Source organism: Helianthus annuus, chromosome 16 (assembly GCF_002127325.2).
Source record: "Helianthus annuus cultivar XRQ/B chromosome 16, HanXRQr2.0-SUNRISE, whole genome shotgun sequence".
NCBI classification, from domain to species: Eukaryota; Viridiplantae; Streptophyta; class Magnoliopsida; order Asterales; family Asteraceae; genus Helianthus; species Helianthus annuus.
This window is the reverse complement of record NC_035448.2, coordinates 135,108,654-135,131,256: the sequence shown is the minus strand read 5'-3', so window position 1 is coordinate 135,131,256 and position 22,603 is coordinate 135,108,654. Positions and strand designations below refer to the sequence as shown.

The following is a 22,603-nucleotide window of genomic DNA, read 5'->3' as shown; positions in this document are numbered from 1 at the left end:
TAGGGAATGGCCTTGGCGCATTGCGGCTCGTCAGGGGTTGTTCACACCGCCCCTAGGCTCGTCCCGTAGGTTTTGTCGGCCTATTGCTGAAGATGACACTCCCCTCTCTTTCTTATCCAACACATATACATACATACATCTTGTATATATAACATCAGGTAATGGGGCTCATCACATACACCCTAGATCCATCAATTGGGGCTCATCACGCACATCCGATGATGTGACCGCTTACATGAAGGCCCATCATCAAGTGATGAACCACCTCTACGCCCAACAGGATAGTAAACTGTGAATGCTATATATGATCCAATAGTATCCTTGTAGGGGCCATGTATTAATGGTGCTATATTTATACCCCATCTTCGTAAGTAATTCTAGACTTCTTAGATATTTTAAATATATGTTTCACGTTCGATTAGTTGTAAATTATAATTTGTTAATTAAATTATTAAATTCTAATTAAATTGTTTGCGGTCAGCTAAACTTGCATAAGATAAACTTGAATGTATATACATTTTAAACCATTTTAATATGTAGTATGCAAGATTGAATTCTATTGTTTGTTATGTATACGATATCACATACAGTAATCACTTATCAATGAGAGTGAATTTGAGTCATTTTGATATTTAAATAAACTGTCAAATTCAAATCATAATGTCATTTTATTAACATGGAAATTTATTCCATCAACCTCCACACATAATATATATACAACTACTAATGATGAAATTACAAAAATAAAAACATCATTTAATCTATAACAACAATACAAGGACTAGAATAACTTGCTTCCAAACTCTTTCATTTCTTTTTCATTTTTGGTGGAGGAAGCAGCAAGATCTCTAAGTTCTTGTACACTTCTTCCAAGCTGCAAAGCCAACTTCATCTCAAACAACTCTCCATCCTCTCTTTTCTCAACATCCCCTTCCTTCAAATTCAGTTCTATGGATTCCTCCACCATTCCAAAGAATCCGGCATTGCTCCGGTACATTTCCACCACCATCCCAACCTGTCCTCCATGCTCGATACTATTTACCACACTTGCCACCACCCCACACATAACTCCAGCCACTGCAGCCCAAGAATGATGAGAAGATCCAAGAAAAGCCGAACCAATCGCGCCAAAACCTGTTAGCAATGGACCCGATAAAGCCAACACTTTGTTAAACATCAAGAACTTCTCATCAAGCCTCAAGTAATCAGCTTTATCCTTATTCTCCAAAACCCTAGCAATTTCTTTCATTTCATCTTCCAAACCCTCATTCCAACCATTTTTACTATCCTTCCCTTTTACCGGATTACTTCGTTTTTCCGGCCACCAAACCGCCGCTTGTACCTGAAAGAATTGAAACGAAGACGAAGCGATCTTGATAAATAATATTTTCTATGTGTTGAATAACTGAAAACTAGATATCTTAGATAATAGGGATTTTTACATATTTCCCCCTCCTAAGCCTCCTTATTACGTATTTCCCCAAATCATAAAATCAATTACATATTTCCCCTTTTTTTGAGAAATTACCCAATTACCCTTAATATTATTTGCAAGACCCTGAATATAATATAGATAGGAAATGAATCCCGCAAAGATAAGAACGTAAATGTGTATCACTTTAATAGAATTTCAATGTTACTAATTTAAGAAGTGTTTGGTGATATTTATCTGCAAAATCATTTGTCCACTCAGACCCTCGCCTTCGTCCCTATGAAAGAAATGGTGCCTCAAGTGCACCTTCACCTTTAACTACCTTGAAGCCAGTTCTTATCAATTGGTATTTGAGCATTATTTTGGGCCAATCATAAAAAAAGATTATGGTTTACCCGAAGAGAAGGCAGCCACATATTTAAAGAAGGTTTGAAGATTGACAAACAGATGGTTACATGAATGCAATTTAACTTGAAATACGTAATAAGGAGGCTTAGAAGGGGGAAATATGTAAAAATTCCTAGATAATAAGGTAACTAATTCTAAACAATGATAAAACTAAACAATTTATAATAATCAATCCTCAATAACTATCTACTACTTAAACGAGAGATAAAATAATAAATTATATACAAGCTTAAAAATAAATGATAAATCAAATAACAATAATAACTCGGATAGATGATAAACTCGGTTTATGGTACCTTTGACGGAAACTTTTCAAGCATAACACCAAGTAAAGGAAGTGGGTAGGCTCTATCAATGGCTAAAACTTCCTCCATGGCTTCATCTACATCATCTTGGGTTGGGTTAGAAATAGCTATTTTTGTCTGGATATGACCATGGAGTTGCTTCAATAACCTAGCAGCGTTTCTTTGTTCTTCAGCCAATTGGGATGGCTGAATCTTGTTCATAATAATTAACATGCCAGTGACAGCAACGTACATGAAGCTAGAAGAAAACTTGGGTACCTCCACAGATGCACCATATGCAACACTTGTAGCAGCAATTGCAGCCATGATTGCAGCCGAAAGTGTGATGGCGTTTATAGATGTCAAGAGCAGGCTGTTCCAGTTGTTTCTTTGCTCTCCGATGTTCTTGTGCATCTCCACCCTATCAGCCACTGCCTCCATGATCAGGTAAAGCTTCTCAACGGCTGTCGCATCGGTTTCTTTGGTGTTTGTTTTAGGGTTTTGGTTTATTTCTTGATCTACAGACAAAACAACCTGTGAGGGGAGCTTAGGAAGATTTAGAGGGTCTGTAGTGAGTTTTTTGGGCACTCGGATGCTTGCCCTTGTGATTGTTCTTGCCCTTTGGTAGCACAAGAAACTTGATGCTTGAGTTAATGTTGACATTATTTGGTTAAAAATATTTGAAACCAATGTGTTTTTAGGGTAGAAAACTATATTTGAATGCTCAAGACTTTGAAGAGAGCAAAGTTGGGAACACTGTGGTTCTTACTTTGAATATATAGTGTAAAAAACTATAAAATTTGAGTACCTAATAAGTATTTTAGTTATATATAAAGATAATGCTGATTACGAAATAAATTTAAAATAGTTGTGAACAAGCAACTTTAACTACCACCATAACTAATTATTGAATAATTAAATTCTCTTCAACTAAATAAAAGGAATTAAATATTGTTTACATTTTATTAATATATTTACAATGGTGATGGTGATCAACAATGCAAAATTAATTTGTTGTGATGCGTGTTTGTCCAAGAAATATTGCATGTGCAGTGTATAAAATTTTGTTTAGTGCACTATCACATTTAGATTTTTCTCTTCTTTACTTTTATATTTCTTAGATTTAAAGAACTCTTAATTACAAAATATGATTAAAGTTTGTTGCTTATGCTGATTTTTCTATTTGATTATTCAAGTTTATATGAAGCTTGGTTCTATATCATGTATCTGGATTAATTGTTCACTAGACCTAATAGGTATTTATATTGAGATGACTAATGATAATAAGTGATATTTGTTTATAAATAATTAGGAATTATTGTTTGTCTTGTTATGAAAACTACCACTTGTATTTAGGCTTTTTGTTCATCAAACTAGATTTCATTAGTAATTGCATGGAAGCTAAGTTTTGTTGTCATCAACGAGTAAAGACGTCTCCCCATCCTTATTTACTCACTACGGTGTGTAAATACTAACTCCTCTGGTTGCATAGTTTTGTTAGTTTAGAATACGATTCACACAAACACTAAAACAATATGCAGCAAGCTCACACACTCACACACTCTAAATTATAAGAATAAGAACACAAGATTTATAGTGGATCGATCAAGCTTGATCTACATACACTCTCCACAACTAGTTCTTTCTTTGTATTAGGTGATCAAAATTAGGTTACTGAATATAAAAATAAGATATACTTTAAGTTCATGAGATATACTTTAAGTTCAAAAGTAGTAATATCTCAGGTATTAGTCTAGAGGATGGCTAATTCCTCTTCCTGAGTCAAATCCTCTATAACCCAACAATCTCCCACTTGGAGGCTTTGACGAATTCAAACTGCTCTCCTTAAAACTTCATATTCATAAATACCTCTGTAAACACTTCATCTTCACTAGTTGTGGACGGCCTTCTCATCAATTAACCTGAATGCCAGTTGAAGCTATGCAAAGTTTCAACTTCTCTAAGGTGACAACCTTAGTCAACATATCAACCGGATTCTCAATTCCTTTGATCTTCTTTAACTTCAGAGTGCCATCACTAACTTGCTCTCTGATAAAGTGATATCTCAATTGTATATGTTTCGTCTTCGAATGGAAGACAGGGTTCTTTGCAAGGTGTATTGCACTTTGATTATCACAAAATAGTGCGCAGTCAACTTGTTCCTTGCCAAGCTCTTTGAGAAAATTCTTCAACTAAATAAACTCTTTGCTTGCTTCAGCAACTGCCATATACTTCGCTTCTGTGGTTGAAAGGGCAACACTTTTCTGAAGTTTGGACATCCAACTTACAGCAGTGCCTCCCACTGTAAAGACATACACTGTGGTGCTTTTGAATGACTCTTTACACCCACCAAGGTCTGCATCCACAAAATCCTTCAGAATAACATCTTTCCCCTTAAATTGCAATGCCACTTTTGAAGTTCCCTTTAAATACCTTAACAGCAATTTAACTACTTCCCAATGTTCTCTTCCCGGATTGGACATAAACCGACTAACAACTCCCACTGCATGAGCAATATCTGGTCTTGTGCACACCATTGCATACATGAGGCTACCAACTACAGAAGCATACGGAACTTTAGCCATTTCTGCTTTGTCTTCATCTGATTTGGGTGACTGAACTTTAGAAAGCTTAAAGTGACTTCCCAAAGGTATGCTTCTGATCTTGGCATCTTTAAATGTATTTCTCTTGAGAGAGTGTCAAAGAACCATCTTCTTTGTTTCTGAAAATACTTATCCCGATTATTTGGTTTGCAGCTCCCAAGTCTTTCATCTCAAATTCTTCAGACATTTGCTTCTTTAACTTTTTTATCTCTGTCATGTCTGAACGTCAATTAACATATCATCCACATAGAGTAGTAGAATGATATAAGAACCCTTGAACTTCTTGATGTAACAACAATGGTCATTGTCACATCTCTTGTAACCAACTCTTCCCATGAAGTTATCAAACTTCAAATACCATTGTCTGGGCGCTTGTTACAAACCATACAAACTCTTCTTCAATTTGCACACCAAGTTTTCTTTGCCTTTAACCTAAAAACCTTCGGGTTGTGTCATGTAGATGTCTTCTTCTAGGTTACCATGTAGAAAAGCCGTCTTGACATCTAGCTGCTTTAGATGCAAGCCTTCTGCTGCTACAATACTGAGAACAAGTCTGATGACAGTCATCTTCACCACTGGAGAGAATATTTCATTGAAATCAATTCCCTCTTTCTGTTGAAATCCCTTGACTACTAATCTTGCTTTGTACCGTTTGGTACCATCATGTTCATCCTTGACCCTGAAAACCCATTTATTCTGAAGAGCCTTCTTCCTAGATGGAAGCTTTGTCAAGTGCCAGGTCTTATTCTTCTCAAGCAACTTCATTTCATCTTTAATTGCAAGCTCCCACTGCAATGAATCTTTCAACCCCATAACTTCAGAGTAACACTGGGGTTCACCATTTTCTATCAAAAGTATGTAGTTGACTGATGGTGAATACCTGTTTGGCGGTCTAGAGGCTCTAGACGATCTTCTTGGTTGAACTTGAGGTGTTTCTGGGGAATTTGGAGTTGAAGGAGTAGCTTCGTTATCCGTTAAATCATTACTGGAATCATCCCCTAAGCTCCCACTGTCGCTTGACTCATCCCCATTTTCTGGAATGTTAACTGAAGCTTTTTTTCTTATCCCGCCACTTTCAAATTCAACATATTCTTTCTGAACTTTTGGCCTTTTGGTGTTTATGTCTTTGTACAATTCGTTTTCATTGAAAATGACATTTTTGCTTCTGATTACTTTTCTGCTTTCATTATCCCAAAGCGTGTAACCCAGTTTTTCTGACTCATAACCAATGAATGTGCACTTCTTGGACTTTGAGTCTAACTTATCCCTGTCACCATCTTCTAACAAATCGTAAGCACTACAACCAAAGACTCTTAAATGTTCAAGACTTACTTCATTTCCTTGCCACATTTCTTCTGGCAATTTGAAACCCAAGGGAACGGATGGTGAACGGTTGATCAAGTAGGCTGCAGTCTTAACTGCATCTGCCCAGAATGTTTTAGACATCCCTGCATTCAACATCATGCTTCTTGCCCTCTCATTCAGTGTTCTGTTCATTCTCTTAGCTACACCATTCTGCTGAGGAGTTCCTGAAACCGTCTTAATCATCTTTATCCCTTTCTTGGTACAATAGTCAATAAACATCTTGCTTATATTTTCGCCACCATTGTCCGACTTTAAGCACTTTACCTTCAAACTAGTTTCATTTTCAACAGCATATTTCCATGTCTTAAAAGCCTCAAATACATCAGATTTATATTTAAGAAAATAGACCCATACCTTGCGTGTTGAATCATCGATGAAAGTAACATAGTATCTCGAGCCTCCTAGAGATGAAACTGATGTTGGTCCATATACATCCGAGTGAACAAGCTCCAGCTTCTGAGCTTTTGGTGTCCTCCCTCTCTTCACAAAAGTGACTCTCTTTTGTTTACCAAGGACACAAGATTCCCATAATTCAGTTTCCACTTTCTTCAAATCTAGAAACTTCCTTTTATGAGCCAACATCTTCAATCCCTCTCGCTCATATGTCCGAGTCGGTGTGGCATAAATTAGATGGACTTGGACTAGTGGTCATGGCATGAACACCTTCGGCATGAATCTCTACCATGTATAGAGTGCCTTTCTTCTTTCCTTTGGCAATCACTAAGTTGCCTTTGATCACTTTCCATTGTCCACCCCGAAAGTGAACATTAAACCCTTCATCGTCCAATTTACCAACTGAAATCAACTTTCTCCTCAAATTAGGAATAACCCTGACATCTTTCAATGTCCATATAGTTCTCGATGAGGTCTTCAAGTCTACATCTCCAATACCCGTAATATCAAGCATTTGATTATCGGCTAAACGAACTTTACCAAAGTTACCTGTTCGTAGATTCTTGACCATATCTAGGCATGAGATAGCATGGAAAGAAGCACCAGAATCCATAATCCAGGATTCCACTGAATTCTCAACACAACATATGAGAGCATCTCCTGATTCTTTAGAGGATACACTGTTTACTTCTTTCTTTGCAGCTGGTTTTGTACATTGGCTTCTAAAGTGACCTTTTTCTTTGTAGTTCCAACATTCAATGTCTTTTCTGTTCTTTGACTGCCCCTTTTTTCTGGACTTTGACCTATCTCGATTAGTTCCACTAACGTTTCTTCTTCCTCTACTTTCTGTGTGCAATAAAGAACTTGAACTGGAAGTTTCATTATTGCTTCTCCATCTGATATCTTCATTTATAATCAAGTCACGAATACTCTCTTAAGTGAGTTTAGTAGTGCCGGATGCACTACTAACAACTGTGATTGTACCTGACCAACTATCGGGCAAAGATGATAGAAGGAGGAGCGCTTGTACTTCATCATCAAACTTTATTTCAACTGAGGCTAAACGTGAGATAATCGAGTTAAACTCGTTTATGTGAGAGGTAACCGACATGCCTTCCTTCATCTTGGTGTTAACCAATTGTCAGATGAGGAATATTTTGTTTGAAGCAGATGGTTTTTCATACATCTTGGACAAAGCTTTCAATACACTGTAAGTAATTGTTTCATTGACAATGTTATACGTAACACTCTTTGCCAAAGGAAACCTAACCACACCCAAAGCTTGTCTATCCAGCAACTTCCATTCTTCATCATACATGTCATCTGGTTGTTGTCCCAACATAGGCAAATGCAAACCCTTTTGATACAATAAATCCTCAATTTTACATTCTCCAAAATCCATAATCACTACCATCAAACTTGTCAATCTTGATTTTACTATCTTCTGCCATTTTTAACGAACAATTATCAATTTGCTACAAACTAAACAAATTTGTACTGCTAAATGATAATTATACTAGCGGAAGCAATAAACGGAAACAAATACTTATTTGTTTCAAGTTTAAAATAGCACTGAGCAAAATAAAGATGGTTGATAGGAACTTTGTCAAAGTTGGGGGTTCTCTTTGCAAATAAGAGAAACTTGATTCCCTTAAAAAAAAGAACAAAAAAGAACGCCTGGTTCTCCTCTTCTTCTTCCTGCGACTTGCTCCCACGAACTTCACAAAAAAAAAATCAGACAACTCAAGTGCAGAATTGAAACCCTAGGTCTTCGATTTTGGAACCCTAGATGCAATATTCAGCAACAAGGGTCTCTAATTTGAAACCCTAGGCGGCGGCTATGCTAGTAGCGAGAAGATGAACGGCGGCGGCTACTGGGTTTCTGAAACCCTAGTCGCGATCTGCAGCGACGATGATGAACACATCTTCAATCAGAACCCTAGTCCTGACAGGTATCTTCTTCACCTCTTTTGCTACTAGCTCGTGTGAATCGATCAAGAGCATGTGCTCTGATACAAGTTGTTAGGTCAGAATACGATTCACACAAACACTAGAACAATATGTAGCAAGCTCACACACTCTAAATTACAAGAACAAGAACACAAGATTTATAGTGGTTCGATCAAGCTTGATCTACATCCACTCTCCACACTAGTTCTTTCGTTGTATTAGGTGCTCAAAGTGTATAGGTACAGGTACAAGAGTAAGAAGTATTTATAGGGTACAAAATTAGGTTATTGAATATAAAAATGAGATATACTTCAAGAGTAGTAATATATCGGATATTACTAATTCCTCTTCCTGAGTCAAATCCTCCATAACCCAACATATTTTGTGACGAGACTACCAAGTCGATCAATCATCTACTTGTATCCTGCTCTCTTGCAAGATGCATTTAAACTCAAATTTATGCATGGTGCAAACTTCAATCCCACTCTTCTGGCATAGGGGAATAAGTTCTGGAGATCCAGAAGAAAATTCCAAATATCACAATAAGGTTATACAAAGCGTCATTTTGGTTGCCTTGTAGTTTTTTTTTTTTTTTTTTTTTTTGAGAGCGAGTAGTGACAGTTGCGGATCTAGGATTTTATTCTCATGGGTTTCTTTTGGTAAATTCTCTTTAATTCTCACTATTTTTTTTCTAAATTCTATAAGGTTCTCATTTTTTTCTCATTTTTTCCAAACGCAGTGAATTCATGGGAACCCACAAATATGGGTTGAATCCGCCCCTGAGTAGTGAAAAAGTACTTATCAACAAACCGATATCTACTTCAAAGGTAAAAGAGATTGAGACAAATGCGTATAAATGGATTAAAACCAAGGCGGAAATTTCCTTATTAGACCATATGTAGTGGTAAACATGAATAATGCCCCCACCCTTGGGCGTTTTACGCCATGTGGCAGTCCAGTCAGCAATGGGGCATTATGGGGCGTTTTTCTAAAATGGGTGTAGTGGGGACGTGGGCATTGTGGGACATTATGTTAAAGTGGGTGTAGTATAATTAAATAATAAAACCATAAAAAGTGTTATTGGACAAAGCCCAGCGTGGAAACCAGTGATTGGCCAAAACAATTGAAGCAGAGCGTTGAAAAAAGAACGCCAAAAGCAATTTTTTGGAAAAAAACGCCCAGGGGGCGGTAATCGGGCGTTTTGGGGTGTGGTTTTGTGAAAAAAGGCCCAAATTTTGGGCCACTACGGGTGGTCTTAGAGTGGGCAGGTTGAGGTAATTTTAATTTCACAATTTTTCATGTGCATGTGTAACATCTGTATGCCTTTAATTAGCCCCTTGCTAGTAGCTTGTTTATCTAATAAGATTATATGGTATGAAGGGGCTTGAAAATTGGGCGTGGTCCCATACGTGGACGACACGTCAATGCGCGTCAGTAAAGTGGTGTGGTACATAAAATGGAAGGGTGAAAAGGGGCGTGGAAGAGTAGCGTTATTCAACACGTGTCACACACTTTTTATTATTATTTTTTATTTATAAATTATATAAAATCTATTAAATTTAAATAAAACCCAACTAATACTAATTAAAAGATTAAATAAACTATTATTTTTTATTTTAATAATCAACACATGCAGGCCTATTTATTGGTTTAGTCATCCAGGGGATCCAGGGAAAGTTAAATATTTACAGATTAATAAAACAAATATGTATATACAAAAACTAGGTTATTACCCTGTATAATACACGGGGTGAATCATAATTATAATGTGAAATAAAAAAAATATTTTCATAATATGATCTAAGTATATATAATATAGAGTAATATGCAGACCAAATACAAAATAAATATTGAAGTTTGTATAGCCATTCATAATAATATGATCTGTTATTTGTTTTAGGATTTGTCATAGGAACTTAAAATTTTGTACCACTACTAATATTTATTGTGACATTTTCTTGTTCAAATGCAACATGTCTGATTTTATCTGATAATAGATTATTCTGACGGGTTAATGCTGGCATAATATTATATTTTCTACCATCCAAATATAGTTTCCTCACTTTCGCTATCATTAACATTAATATAAGGTATGCTCGTATTCAAAGCTATAAACCAATATGAATTGTACGAAATAATTACTTTTATCACAATTAGTAAGGAAACAAATAAAAACCATTGATAATGTAATATGTCTCGTACCATTTGAAAGGTCTAAAAAGGGACTTATAGACAGATAAAAGTAATGTAAATGAATAGACAAAAATTGAATCAATAAAACCAATTAACTATAGTTGAGAAAATACTATGTATAGTGTAATACTTTACATGTACAATTGAACCAATGAAACATATATATAAGTGAAAAAATAAAAATAAAGACATGAAACACCATACGACAACTAAGTAAATCTAAATTAAAAAAAAAGTTATGACATTCCGAATGTGAAGATACCTTTCACAGACCGCTACATTTTAGTTACAATAGGAAAAAATATGTATGTTAAGAGTTTACCTTGTTTTAAAACACATATATCTAACTTATCTAAAAATACATGATGTTTTCTATGTGACATAGATAATATGCATATTACTTATTTGACATGGTAAACTTATCTAAAAAAACATGATGTTTTCTATGTGACATAGATAAAATTTGCATAGCATATGAAGAGTAAAAAAAACATACCTAGTATTTAGAATGAAATGGAATTTACAATAAATTACATTTATTCAACTCGTGTAATATACGTGGTTTTAAATGTCACACCCCCAAAATCCCACCTGCGGAGTACTACCGCTTGGAGGCGTGACTGACCAGGATCCAGCCACCAATCATACTGAACAAGCATATAAGTAGTTATAAAAGTTTAACCATCACGATTGGTGTTCCAAAACAAATAAGTTTAAGTTGCAAGCGGAAGCATAAGTTTAAAGTTATAACATAAGTTCCAAAAGTTTCAAGTTTAACATAGTCTTGTAGCAATCCCTGTCCCACAACGATCCTCCTCCATGCAAGCTCCCACTGAGTACCTATGGTCCTGCAAAGCATGTAGTAACGAGTCAACAACTAGTTGAGTGAGTTCACGGGTGGGCGTTCGTTTTAGTTGTTTCGAAAACAGTTTACTTTATCTGGCATCCTGCCGTGGGGGTTACCCCATAGTTTAAAAACGTGACCAGTTCGTTCCCAGTTACTCCGGCACTCCGGCCGTGGGGGCTACCCCATGTAGTTATCAGGCATTTCGGCCGTGGGGGCTACCCCATGTGCATCATCTGGCTCTCCAGCCGTGGGGGCTACCCCATGTGTATACTAGACTCGTTACCGTATCGATTGCTGACTGTAGTCATGTTTATGTGCCCTGAAAACATCAATGTCTATCATCATTGACGTGCCCCAGATCCATTAGTTCACGCCCGTCCTCTGCGGCACGGTGTGAGGCTTGTCAGACCTAAATAGCGCTATCTAACTAATGACCCGCTCGCCATTGGCCCGGCGATTAGTCGATACAAAAAGGAGGGACTTCGTGATAGAGTTTTAGTCTAGTACGTTTATCCGTCCATCCGGACGAGGAATCACATTCCTGAACCACTGACGTCCTACCCAATGGTAGACGAGGAACCCATGTTCCTGAATCCCATTCCCAACCCAGGGAATCCCATGCTTTGTAAAGGGTGTGAACTCACCTTGGTTTGCTCGGCAGTCAAACACAGAAAGTCAATCAAGTCGCAAGTAGTCAATAACGTCCTAACACGGATATCACGTATAATCAGATTCGAACCAAGTAGTGCACAAATGTTCAACACGTTTGGCAAGCACGTTTAATCAGTAACAGTTCATAGGTAACAGTTAATCACATGTTCAAAGTCCAAACAGTTGGGCTCGTGATAACAGGCCCAAATAACTCATCAACAGTAGCACAGAAGTTCATAAGTCCGGCCCACTAACTAAGGCCCAAAGTGAGGTCTCGAGTCGCAACCGGACTCGCAAGCATGGTCTCGAGTCATGCTGTGTGTTGATCATGGATGGTTGCGAGTCGCAACTGGTGTCGCAACCATGGTTTCGATTCATCATGCTGAGGTCTCGAGTCGCAACGGGACTCGTAACCTGTGGTTTCGGCTTGTCCTGTTATGGTTGCGAGTCGCAACCGCGTGGTCTCGAGTCATCACGCTGTGGTTGCGAGTCGTAACCGGGTGATTGCGAGTCGGTAACAGTCGTTGTCAAGTTCACGTGTTGATGCAGATATGGTCAGATTAATGGTACATTATAATCAGGCCCAAATCCGGAAATAACCAATAGAATTCCACTAACATATTTCCTAATCAGGTTATTAGTCAAAGATGGATCAAAATCACAAGGGTTTTCAATCTTCAACTATCATTCAAAGTGTTCTTCATACATTCAAAGCATATATTCAAGTTCTTCATAACATAAACAACACTTATTCACCCAAAATCATGAACAACTATCAAGATACAATTTACTAGCATGCATCCTACTTGACAACCATATTTATTAGCCGATTTTTCTTAGTATAAATACCCAAACTTTTCGGATCAAACCCAAATGCAACCAATATCATCATTCACCTTTTTGTCATACCATGAACCCATTTTCAACATCAAATATGTATAGTTCCACTCATAACAAGAAACATTCATGAACCGATTTCTTTTCAAAACATTATGTATAACTCATCTTAACATATTGTCACATAATCTCATCTTACAAACATAACATAAACACACTAACATTTAACAAAGCATTAAGAACACTAACCGGTTATGGGTTTCGAGGGTGTGTGAAAGGCTTCCAACCGGGTGTGTGTGTGAGCCGATCCAAGTCCAAAGATCCAAGAATGATGGAGTGTGTTTGTGTTCTAGAGTTTAGGTGAGAGAGAGAAGTAGGAGAGTGTGTGGGTGTAATGTTTCAACAAAATGGCAAAGTTAACTAAGGATGGTGTATTTATAGTCAAGTTCCAAGTGTGTGCACCCTATGGGTTTCGGCTAAGGGTTTACGGCCCAAAGGCCCAACCGGCCAAAGGTTCTCGGCCCAAGGCCCAAAACCGATTACTAGTCACTCGAGACCTCTTGGTCTCGAGTCGGGTTCTTTGTTGTTTCGTGTCGGGTTCTCGGTTCACATATAACACGTACACATATAAATACAAATGCACACATAACAAAGCACTTATCACATAAAAAGGTTCACGTTATCATTTTAACTAGTCACATAACGTACAAGCAAGTTACATCAAGACACAACGAAAGGTTCTAGATTTCGAGTTGTCACATCATCCCCAAGTTGAAAGAAATTTCGTCCCGAAATTTGACGGCACTCACTGAGGAAGCTAGTCAAGTTGTAAGGTTTTCCCGGTTTTCCTGGGGTGTCACATCCACCCCCCGTTGATCTGGAATTTCGTCCCGAAATTCCGTAGCTTCAGCCTCAGTAGCGTTTGTACTGTTCTCAAACAGTTGGGGATACTTTTGTTTCATCCGATCTTCGCGCTCCCAGGTAAACTCTGGGCCGCGACGTGAGTTCCAACGAACTCGAACAAGAGGTATTCTAGTGCTCTTGAGGACCTTAACATCCCGGTCCGTGATTTCGACAGGTTCTTCGACGAATTTCAACTGTTCGTCGATCGTAAGTTCCTTCAGAGGAACTACGTGCGTCTCATCTGACAGACACTTCTTCAGATTTGACACATGGAAAACGTTGTGAACTGCCCCGAGTTCTGCTGGTAATTTCAGTCTGTAGGCCACCTTGCCTATTTTCTCAAGAATTTCGAAAGGTCCAACGTATCGTGGGTTGAGTTTGCCGCGTTTACCAAAACGAACCACACCCTTCCAGGGTGAAACTTTGAGTAAAACCCGCTCCCCAACCTGGAGCTTAAGTGGTTTCCTGCCCTTATCGGCGTATGCCTTCTGACGGTCACGAGCGGCCGCCATGCGTTGTCGTATTTGAGCGATCCGCTCAGTAGTGTCTACCACATGTTCTGGACCAGTGATCTGACTATCCCCCACCTCTGCCCAACAGAGGGGTGACCGGCATTTACGTCCGTACAATGCCTCAAACGGAGCAGCTTTAATGCTGGTGTGGTAGCTGTTATTATACGAGAATTCCACGAGTGGCAGATGCCTTTCCCAGCTGTTGCCAAAGTCGATTACACATGCACGAAGCATGTCTTCTAAGGTCTGAATAGTTCGCTCGGACTGCCCGTCCGTCTGTGGGTGATACGCTGTGCTCATATCTAGACGTGAGCCAAAAGACTTGTGCATTGCCTGCCACAGTTCCAAAGTAAAACGTGCATCTCGATCAGAGATAATAGAAGTGGGCACCCCGTGCCTCGAAACAACTTCCTTGAGGTATATTTCCGCCAGAGTGGAGAACTTATCCGTCTCCTTGATTGCCAAGAAATGTGCGGATTTCGTGAGTCGATCCACGATCACCCAGATAGTATCGTTTCCGCGCTGGGATCTAGGTAGGCCAGTAACGAAATCCATGGAAATTTGCTCCCATTTCCATTGTGGTATCTCTGGTTGCTGGAGTAGGCCTGAAGGTTTCTGATATTCCGTCTTGACTCGCGCACAAGTCAAACACTTGCTGACATAAGTTGCTATGTGGGCCTTCATGCTAGGCCACCAATACGTAGTTTTAATATCGTGGTACATTTTGTCCGAACCAGGGTGTACCGAGTAGCGAGATTTGTGCGCCTCATCCATCACAAGTTCTCGTAAATCGCCATAGAGTGGGACCCAAATGCGTCCTGTCACATAATAGGCACCGTCTTCCTTCTGTTCTAAGCGTTGCCTTGACCCGCGTAGTGCTTCAGCTCTAATGTTTTCTGGCTTCAGTGCTTCTATCTGAGCAGCTCGTATTTGCGAAGGTAGACTAGAATGGATCGTGAGTTGTAAAGCTCTTACACGCTTAGGCGTAGTGTCCTTTCGACTCAGGGCGTCCGCCACTACATTGGCCTTGCCCGGGTGATACCTGATAGAGCACTCGTAATCATTCAGCAGCTCGACCCATCGTCGCTGCCGCATATTCAGTTCCTTCTGTTTGAATATGTGTTCTAAACTTCTGTGGTCGGTGTAGATGGCGCACTTGGTTCCGTACAGGTAATGCCGCCATAGTTTAAGTGCGAAAACAACAGCTCCCAGCTCTAAATCATGTGTCGTGTAGTTCTTCTCGTGAACTTTAAGTTGTCGTGAGGCGTAAGCTATGACTTTATCTCGTTGCATCAATACACAACCAAGACCTTGAATTGATGCATCACAGTAAACCACAAAATCGTCTGTGCCTTCTGGCAGTGAAAGGATAGGTGCACTGCAAAGTCTATCCTTTAGATGCTGAAAAGCTAACTCTTGTGCATTTCCCCAATGATAAACAACGCCTTTCTGCGTTAGTAAGGTGAGAGGCTGCGCGATCTTAGAAAAATCCTTAATGAATCTCCTGTAATATCCTGCCAATCCCAAAAATTGGCGAATTTCCTTTGGTGTGCGAGGCGCAGGCCAGTTCTTAATAGATTCCACTTTGGATGGATCAACGTGAATCCCATCCTTGTTCACCACATGCCCTAGGAAATGGACTTCACGAAGCCAGAAGTCGCATTTCGAGAATTTTGCGTAAAGCTGTTCCTTCCGAAGGAGTTCCAAAATAAGTCGTAGATGCTGTTCGTGCTCTTCTTTACTCTTAGAATAGATCAGGATGTCGTCGATGAAGACTATAACAAACTTGTCCAGGTACGGTTTGCACACTCGATTCATCAAATCCATAAAAACTGCCGGTGCGTTCGTCAGCCCAAACGGCATGACCAAAAACTCATAGTGCCCATATCGAGTCCTAAAAGCCGTCTTAGAGACATCCTCTTCCCGAACTCTCAGCTGGTGATATCCCGATCTCAAATCGATCTTCGAATAGTAGCTCGACCCCTGCAACTGGTCGAACAAGTCGTCAATACGCGGTAGAGGATAACGATTCTTCACAGTCACCTTGTTGAGTTCGCGATAGTCGATACACATTCTGAAGGTACCATCCTTCTTTTTCACAAAAAGTACTGGAGCTCCCCAAGGCGATGAGCTAGGACGAATGAAACCCTTATCCAAGAGTTCTTGTAGTTGCGTGGAGAGTTCTTCCAACTCTGATGGCGCTAAACGATAAGGTGCACGGGCTACAGGCGCGGCTCCAGGAGCTAGATCAATCTGAAACTCGACTTGGCGATGGGGCGGAAGACCAGGTAATTCCTCAGGGAATACCTCAGGATAGTCGCGTACAACGGGAAAATCTTCTAACTTCTTCTCCTTTTCTGTGGTATCAGTAACTAGAGCCAAAATTGCAGTGTGGCCCTTTCGTAAGCATTTCTGGGCCTTAAGAAGAGAGATAATGTTCTCAACAGCACTTCTCTTGTCGCCACGAATCATGAGAGGTTCACTACCTAAACCAGGAATACGAACGATCTTCTCGTTGCAAAGAATCTCTGCTCGGTGTTGGGATAGCCAATCCATCCCAATGACAACGTCGAAACTACCCAAGACAATAGGAATAAGATCGATAGCGAAGGTCTGATTAGCGAGAATAAGCTGGCAACCCTTGACTACGTGCGAGGCTTCCAAACTCTTACCATTAGCTAGCTCTACGGTGTGCTTGTCGCTCAGGGGTGTAGGAATACGCTTAAGCATCTTACTAACTTCTAGTGACACATAGCTAGTATCGGCACCCGAATCAAATAAGACTGTAACATAAAAGTCGTCGAGAAGGAACTTACCCGTCACCACGTTGGGATCATTCCTTGCTTCACCTTGACCGATCACGAACACTCGTCCCCTAGCACCATTGTTGTTGTTCCCATTGTTACCATTCCCCTGATTGTTGTTGTTGTTCTGGTTCAGTTGGGGACAATCCTTCTTGAAGTGGCCTTCAGCTCCACACTGAAAGCATCCTTTGTTGTTACCCTGCTGCTGTCGCTGGTTCTGCTGAGGTTGCTGACGATTCTGATTGACGGGGTATGCGCTTCTGCAATCCTTTGCAACATGACCAGGCTTGTTGCATCGATGACAGTTGCCCCTGGTGCATGGCCCACTGTGGTGTAGGCTACAACGATTGCACTTGGGGTGATTCCCCTTGTATCCACCATGACTTTGACCACTAGATGACTGCTGACCGGGGCTCTTGTGATCATCCGTCTTTCTCTGCTGAGACTGGGTTTGCACTGAAGTTGAACCCCTGCTTGAAGTTCCATCCCATTTCCGTTTATCCCCACTAGAAGCACCAGAAGTAGTTGCAGCACCTATACGCTTCGGTAACTTGTTCTGCTCCACCGCTTGGTCAGTAAGACGGTGAGCCAACTGTACAACCTGCTGGATAGTAGTCAACCTCGCTGAAGTCACATGACTTTGGATCTCTGGCACCAAGCCCTTGAGATAGAGTTCAATTCGCTTGTAGGGAGGATCCACCATAGTAGGACACAACAAAGCAAGCTCATGCGATCTCTTAGTGTATGCCTCAATTTCTGACCCCGACATCTTAAGATTGTAGAACTCATCTTCCAGTTTGTGAATGTCGTCACGACTGCAGTATTCCTCCCTGATCATTTCCTTGAAAGTTTCCCATGGGGTGGCGTTGGCAGCAACCAACCCTAACATCTGCACCTGAGCATTCCACCACGTGAGGGCCAAACCCTCGAGAGTACCAGTAGCATACTTCACCCTGCGCGCTTCAGGGCATTCGCACATTTCGAACACAGACTCCAGTTTCTCAAACCAGTGTAGGAGACCTACTGCTCCTTCAGTGCCGCTAAAAGTTGTGGGTCGACAGTCCATAAAGGTCTTAAAAGTGCACACCGGTGCCTGACCTAAGGTAGGTGAAAGAAAAGACAGAGTTTAACACAAAGGTTGGTTCACGAGAGTAGGATCCAAATGATCCTAGAACAATTTCGGACTGCAGGATATACCTCCTGCGTGTGCAGCTGCGAGCGCTGCGGCAACTCGTTCGTTGATCAAAGCCGTCAACTGGGCTTGTGTCATGTTAACGCGTCCAGACATGGTTCTTCATAACAAGAGTAATACGTGTGAGAGAGGTTCGCGAAAGCACGATAGTAGGACAGAGTAAGCACGCACGTGTTCAAATAACAGTAGTTATACTAATCAAGCATACCATGAGCAATGTACTACGTAACTAACAAGTAGGCAATATACATACATCATATTACCTAGAACGTTGAGCCTTGCATGAGGAGCGAAGTGTCGTTGTGGACCGTTGAGCACTAAACCGGTTATAGTCTGGTTTTAACAAAAAAACGTTTCTCCTTTATTAAAACCAAGTTCACTATAACCAATGGCTCTGATACCAATCTGTCACACCCCCAAAATCCCACCTGCGGAGTACTACCGCTTGGAGGCGTGACTGACCAGGATCCAGCCACCAATCATACTGAACAAGCATATAAGTAGTTATAAAAGTTTAACCATCACGATTGGTGTTCCAAAACAAATAAGTTTAAGTTGCAAGCGGAAGCATAAGTTTAAAGTTATAACATAAGTTCCAAAAGTTTCAAGTTTAACATAGTCTTGTAGCAATCCCTGTCCCACAACGATCCTCCTCCATGCAAGCTCCCACTGAGTACCTATGGTCCTGCAAAGCATGTAGTAACGAGTCAACAACTAGTTGAGTGAGTTCACGGGTGGGCGTTCGTTTTAGTTGTTTCGAAAACAGTTTACTTTATCTGGCATCCTGCCGTGGGGGTTACCCCATAGTTTAAAAACGTGACCAGTTCGTTCCCAGTTACTCCGGCACTCCGGCCGTGGGGGCTACCCCATGTAGTTATCAGGCATTTCGGCCGTGGGGGCTACCCCATGTGCATCATCTGGCTCTCCAGCCGTGGGGGCTACCCCATGTGTATACTAGACTCGTTACCGTATCGATTGCTGACTGTAGTCATGTTTATGTGCCCTGAAAACATCAATGTCTATCATCATTGACGTGCCCCAGATCCATTAGTTCACGCCCGTCCTCTGCGGCACGGTGTGAGGCTTGTCAGACCTAAATAGCGCTATCTAACTAATGACCCGCTCGCCATTGGCCCGGCGATTAGTCGATACAAAAAGGAGGGACTTCGTGATAGAGTTTTAGTCTAGTACGTTTATCCGTCCATCCGGACGAGGAATCACATTCCTGAACCACTGACGTCCTACCCAATGGTAGACGAGGAACCCATGTTCCTGAATCCCATTCCCAACCCAGGGAATCCCATGCTTTGTAAAGGGTGTGAACTCACCTTGGTTTGCTCGGCAGTCAAACACAGAAAGTCAATCAAGTCGCAAGTAGTCAATAACGTCCTAACACGGATATCACGTATAATCAGATTCGAACCAAGTAGTGCACAAATGTTCAACACGTTTGGCAAGCACGTTTAATCAGTAACAGTTCATAGGTAACAGTTAATCACATGTTCAAAGTCCAAACAGTTGGGCTCGTGATAACAGGCCCAAATAACTCATCAACAGTAGCACAGAAGTTCATAAGTCCGGCCCACTAACTAAGGCCCAAAGTGAGGTCTCGAGTCGCAACCGGACTCGCAAGCATGGTCTCGAGTCATGCTGTGTGTTGATCATGGATGGTTGCGAGTCGCAACTGGTGTCGCAACCATGGTTTCGATTCATCATGCTGAGGTCTCGAGTCGCAACGGGACTCGTAACCTGTGGTTTCGGCTTGTCCTGTTATGGTTGCGAGTCGCAACCGCGTGGTCTCGAGTCATCACGCTGTGGTTGCGAGTCGTAACCGGGTGATTGCGAGTCGGTAACAGTCGTTGTCAAGTTCACGTGTTGATGCAGATATGGTCAGATTAATGGTACATTATAATCAGGCCCAAATCCGGAAATAACCAATAGAATTCCACTAACATATTTCCTAATCAGGTTATTAGTCAAAGATGGATCAAAATCACAAGGGTTTTCAATCTTCAACTATCATTCAAAGTGTTCTTCATACATTCAAAGCATATATTCAAGTTCTTCATAACATAAACAACACTTATTCACCCAAAATCATGAACAACTATCAAGATACAATTTACTAGCATGCATCCTACTTGACAACCATATTTATTAGCCGATTTTTCTTAGTATAAATACCCAAACTTTTCGGATCAAACCCAAATGCAACCAATATCATCATTCACCTTTTTGTCATACCATGAACCCATTTTCAACATCAAATATGTATAGTTCCACTCATAACAAGAAACATTCATGAACCGATTTCTTTTCAAAACATTATGTATAACTCATCTTAACATATTGTCACATAATCTCATCTTACAAACATAACATAAACACACTAACATTTAACAAAGCATTAAGAACACTAACCGGTTATGGGTTTCGAGGGTGTGTGAAAGGCTTCCAACCGGGTGTGTGTGTGAGCCGATCCAAGTCCAAAGATCCAAGAATGATGGAGTGTGTTTGTGTTCTAGAGTTTAGGTGAGAGAGAGAAGTAGGAGAGTGTGTGGGTGTAATGTTTCAACAAAATGGCAAAGTTAACTAAGGATGGTGTATTTATAGTCAAGTTCCAAGTGTGTGCACCCTATGGGTTTCGGCTAAGGGTTTACGGCCCAAAGGCCCAACCGGCCAAAGGTTCTCGGCCCAAGGCCCAAAACCGATTACTAGTCACTCGAGACCTCTTGGTCTCGAGTCGGGTTCTTTGTTGTTTCGTGTCGGGTTCTCGGTTCACATATAACACGTACACATATAAATACAAATGCACACATAACAAAGCACTTATCACATAAAAAGGTTCACGTTATCATTTTAACTAGTCACATAACGTACAAGCAAGTTACATCAAGACACAACGAAAGGTTCTAGATTTCGAGTTGTCACATCATCCCCAAGTTGAAAGAAATTTCGTCCCGAAATTTGACGGCACTCACTGAGGAAGCTAGTCAAGTTGTAAGGTTTTCCCGGTTTTCCTGGGGTGTCACATCCACCCCCCGTTGATCTGGAATTTCGTCCCGAAATTCCGTAGCTTCAGCCTCAGTAGCGTTTGTACTGTTCTCAAACAGTTGGGGATACTTTTGTTTCATCCGATCTTCGCGCTCCCAGGTAAACTCTGGGCCGCGACGTGAGTTCCAACGAACTCGAACAAGAGGTATTCTAGTGCTCTTGAGGACCTTAACATCCCGGTCCGTGATTTCGACAGGTTCTTCGACGAATTTCAACTGTTCGTCGATCGTAAGTTCCTTCAGAGGAACTACGTGCGTCTCATCTGACAGACACTTCTTCAGATTTGACACATGGAAAACGTTGTGAACTGCCCCGAGTTCTGCTGGTAATTTCAGTCTGTAGGCCACCTTGCCTATTTTCTCAAGAATTTCGAAAGGTCCAACGTATCGTGGGTTGAGTTTGCCGCGTTTACCAAAACGAACCACACCCTTCCAGGGTGAAACTTTGAGTAAAACCCGCTCCCCAACCTGGAGCTTAAGTGGTTTCCTGCCCTTATCGGCGTATGCCTTCTGACGGTCACGAGCGGCCGCCATGCGTTGTCGTATTTGAGCGATCCGCTCAGTAGTGTCTACCACATGTTCTGGACCAGTGATCTGACTATCCCCCACCTCTGCCCAACAGAGGGGTGACCGGCATTTACGTCCGTACAATGCCTCAAACGGAGCAGCTTTAATGCTGGTGTGGTAGCTGTTATTATACGAGAATTCCACGAGTGGCAGATGCCTTTCCCAGCTGTTGCCAAAGTCGATTACACATGCACGAAGCATGTCTTCTAAGGTCTGAATAGTTCGCTCGGACTGCCCGTCCGTCTGTGGGTGATACGCTGTGCTCATATCTAGACGTGAGCCAAAAGACTTGTGCATTGCCTGCCACAGTTCCAAAGTAAAACGTGCATCTCGATCAGAGATAATAGAAGTGGGCACCCCGTGCCTCGAAACAACTTCCTTGAGGTATATTTCCGCCAGAGTGGAGAACTTATCCGTCTCCTTGATTGCCAAGAAATGTGCGGATTTCGTGAGTCGATCCACGATCACCCAGATAGTATCGTTTCCGCGCTGGGATCTAGGTAGGCCAGTAACGAAATCCATGGAAATTTGCTCCCATTTCCATTGTGGTATCTCTGGTTGCTGGAGTAGGCCTGAAGGTTTCTGATATTCCGTCTTGACTCGCGCACA

The 22,603-nt window shown here is 41.0% G+C and overlaps 1 protein-coding gene across 1 annotated transcript; it reads right to left on the bottom strand.

Moving 5' to 3' along the window:
• Nucleotides 1–637: 637 nt before the first annotated feature.
• LOC110916894 (probable F-box protein At4g22030) lies at nt 638–2,833 on the bottom strand. Its single transcript, XM_022161544.2, has 2 exons — nt 2,137–2,833; nt 638–1,342 (listed from the first exon to the last, which is right to left on the bottom strand). Exons 1-2 carry the CDS (start codon nt 2,785–2,787, stop codon nt 782–784), a joined length of 1,212 nt encoding a protein of 403 aa, XP_022017236.1. The 5' UTR covers nt 2,788–2,833; the 3' UTR covers nt 638–781.
• Between the last annotated feature and the right edge of the window lie 19,770 nt (nt 2,834–22,603).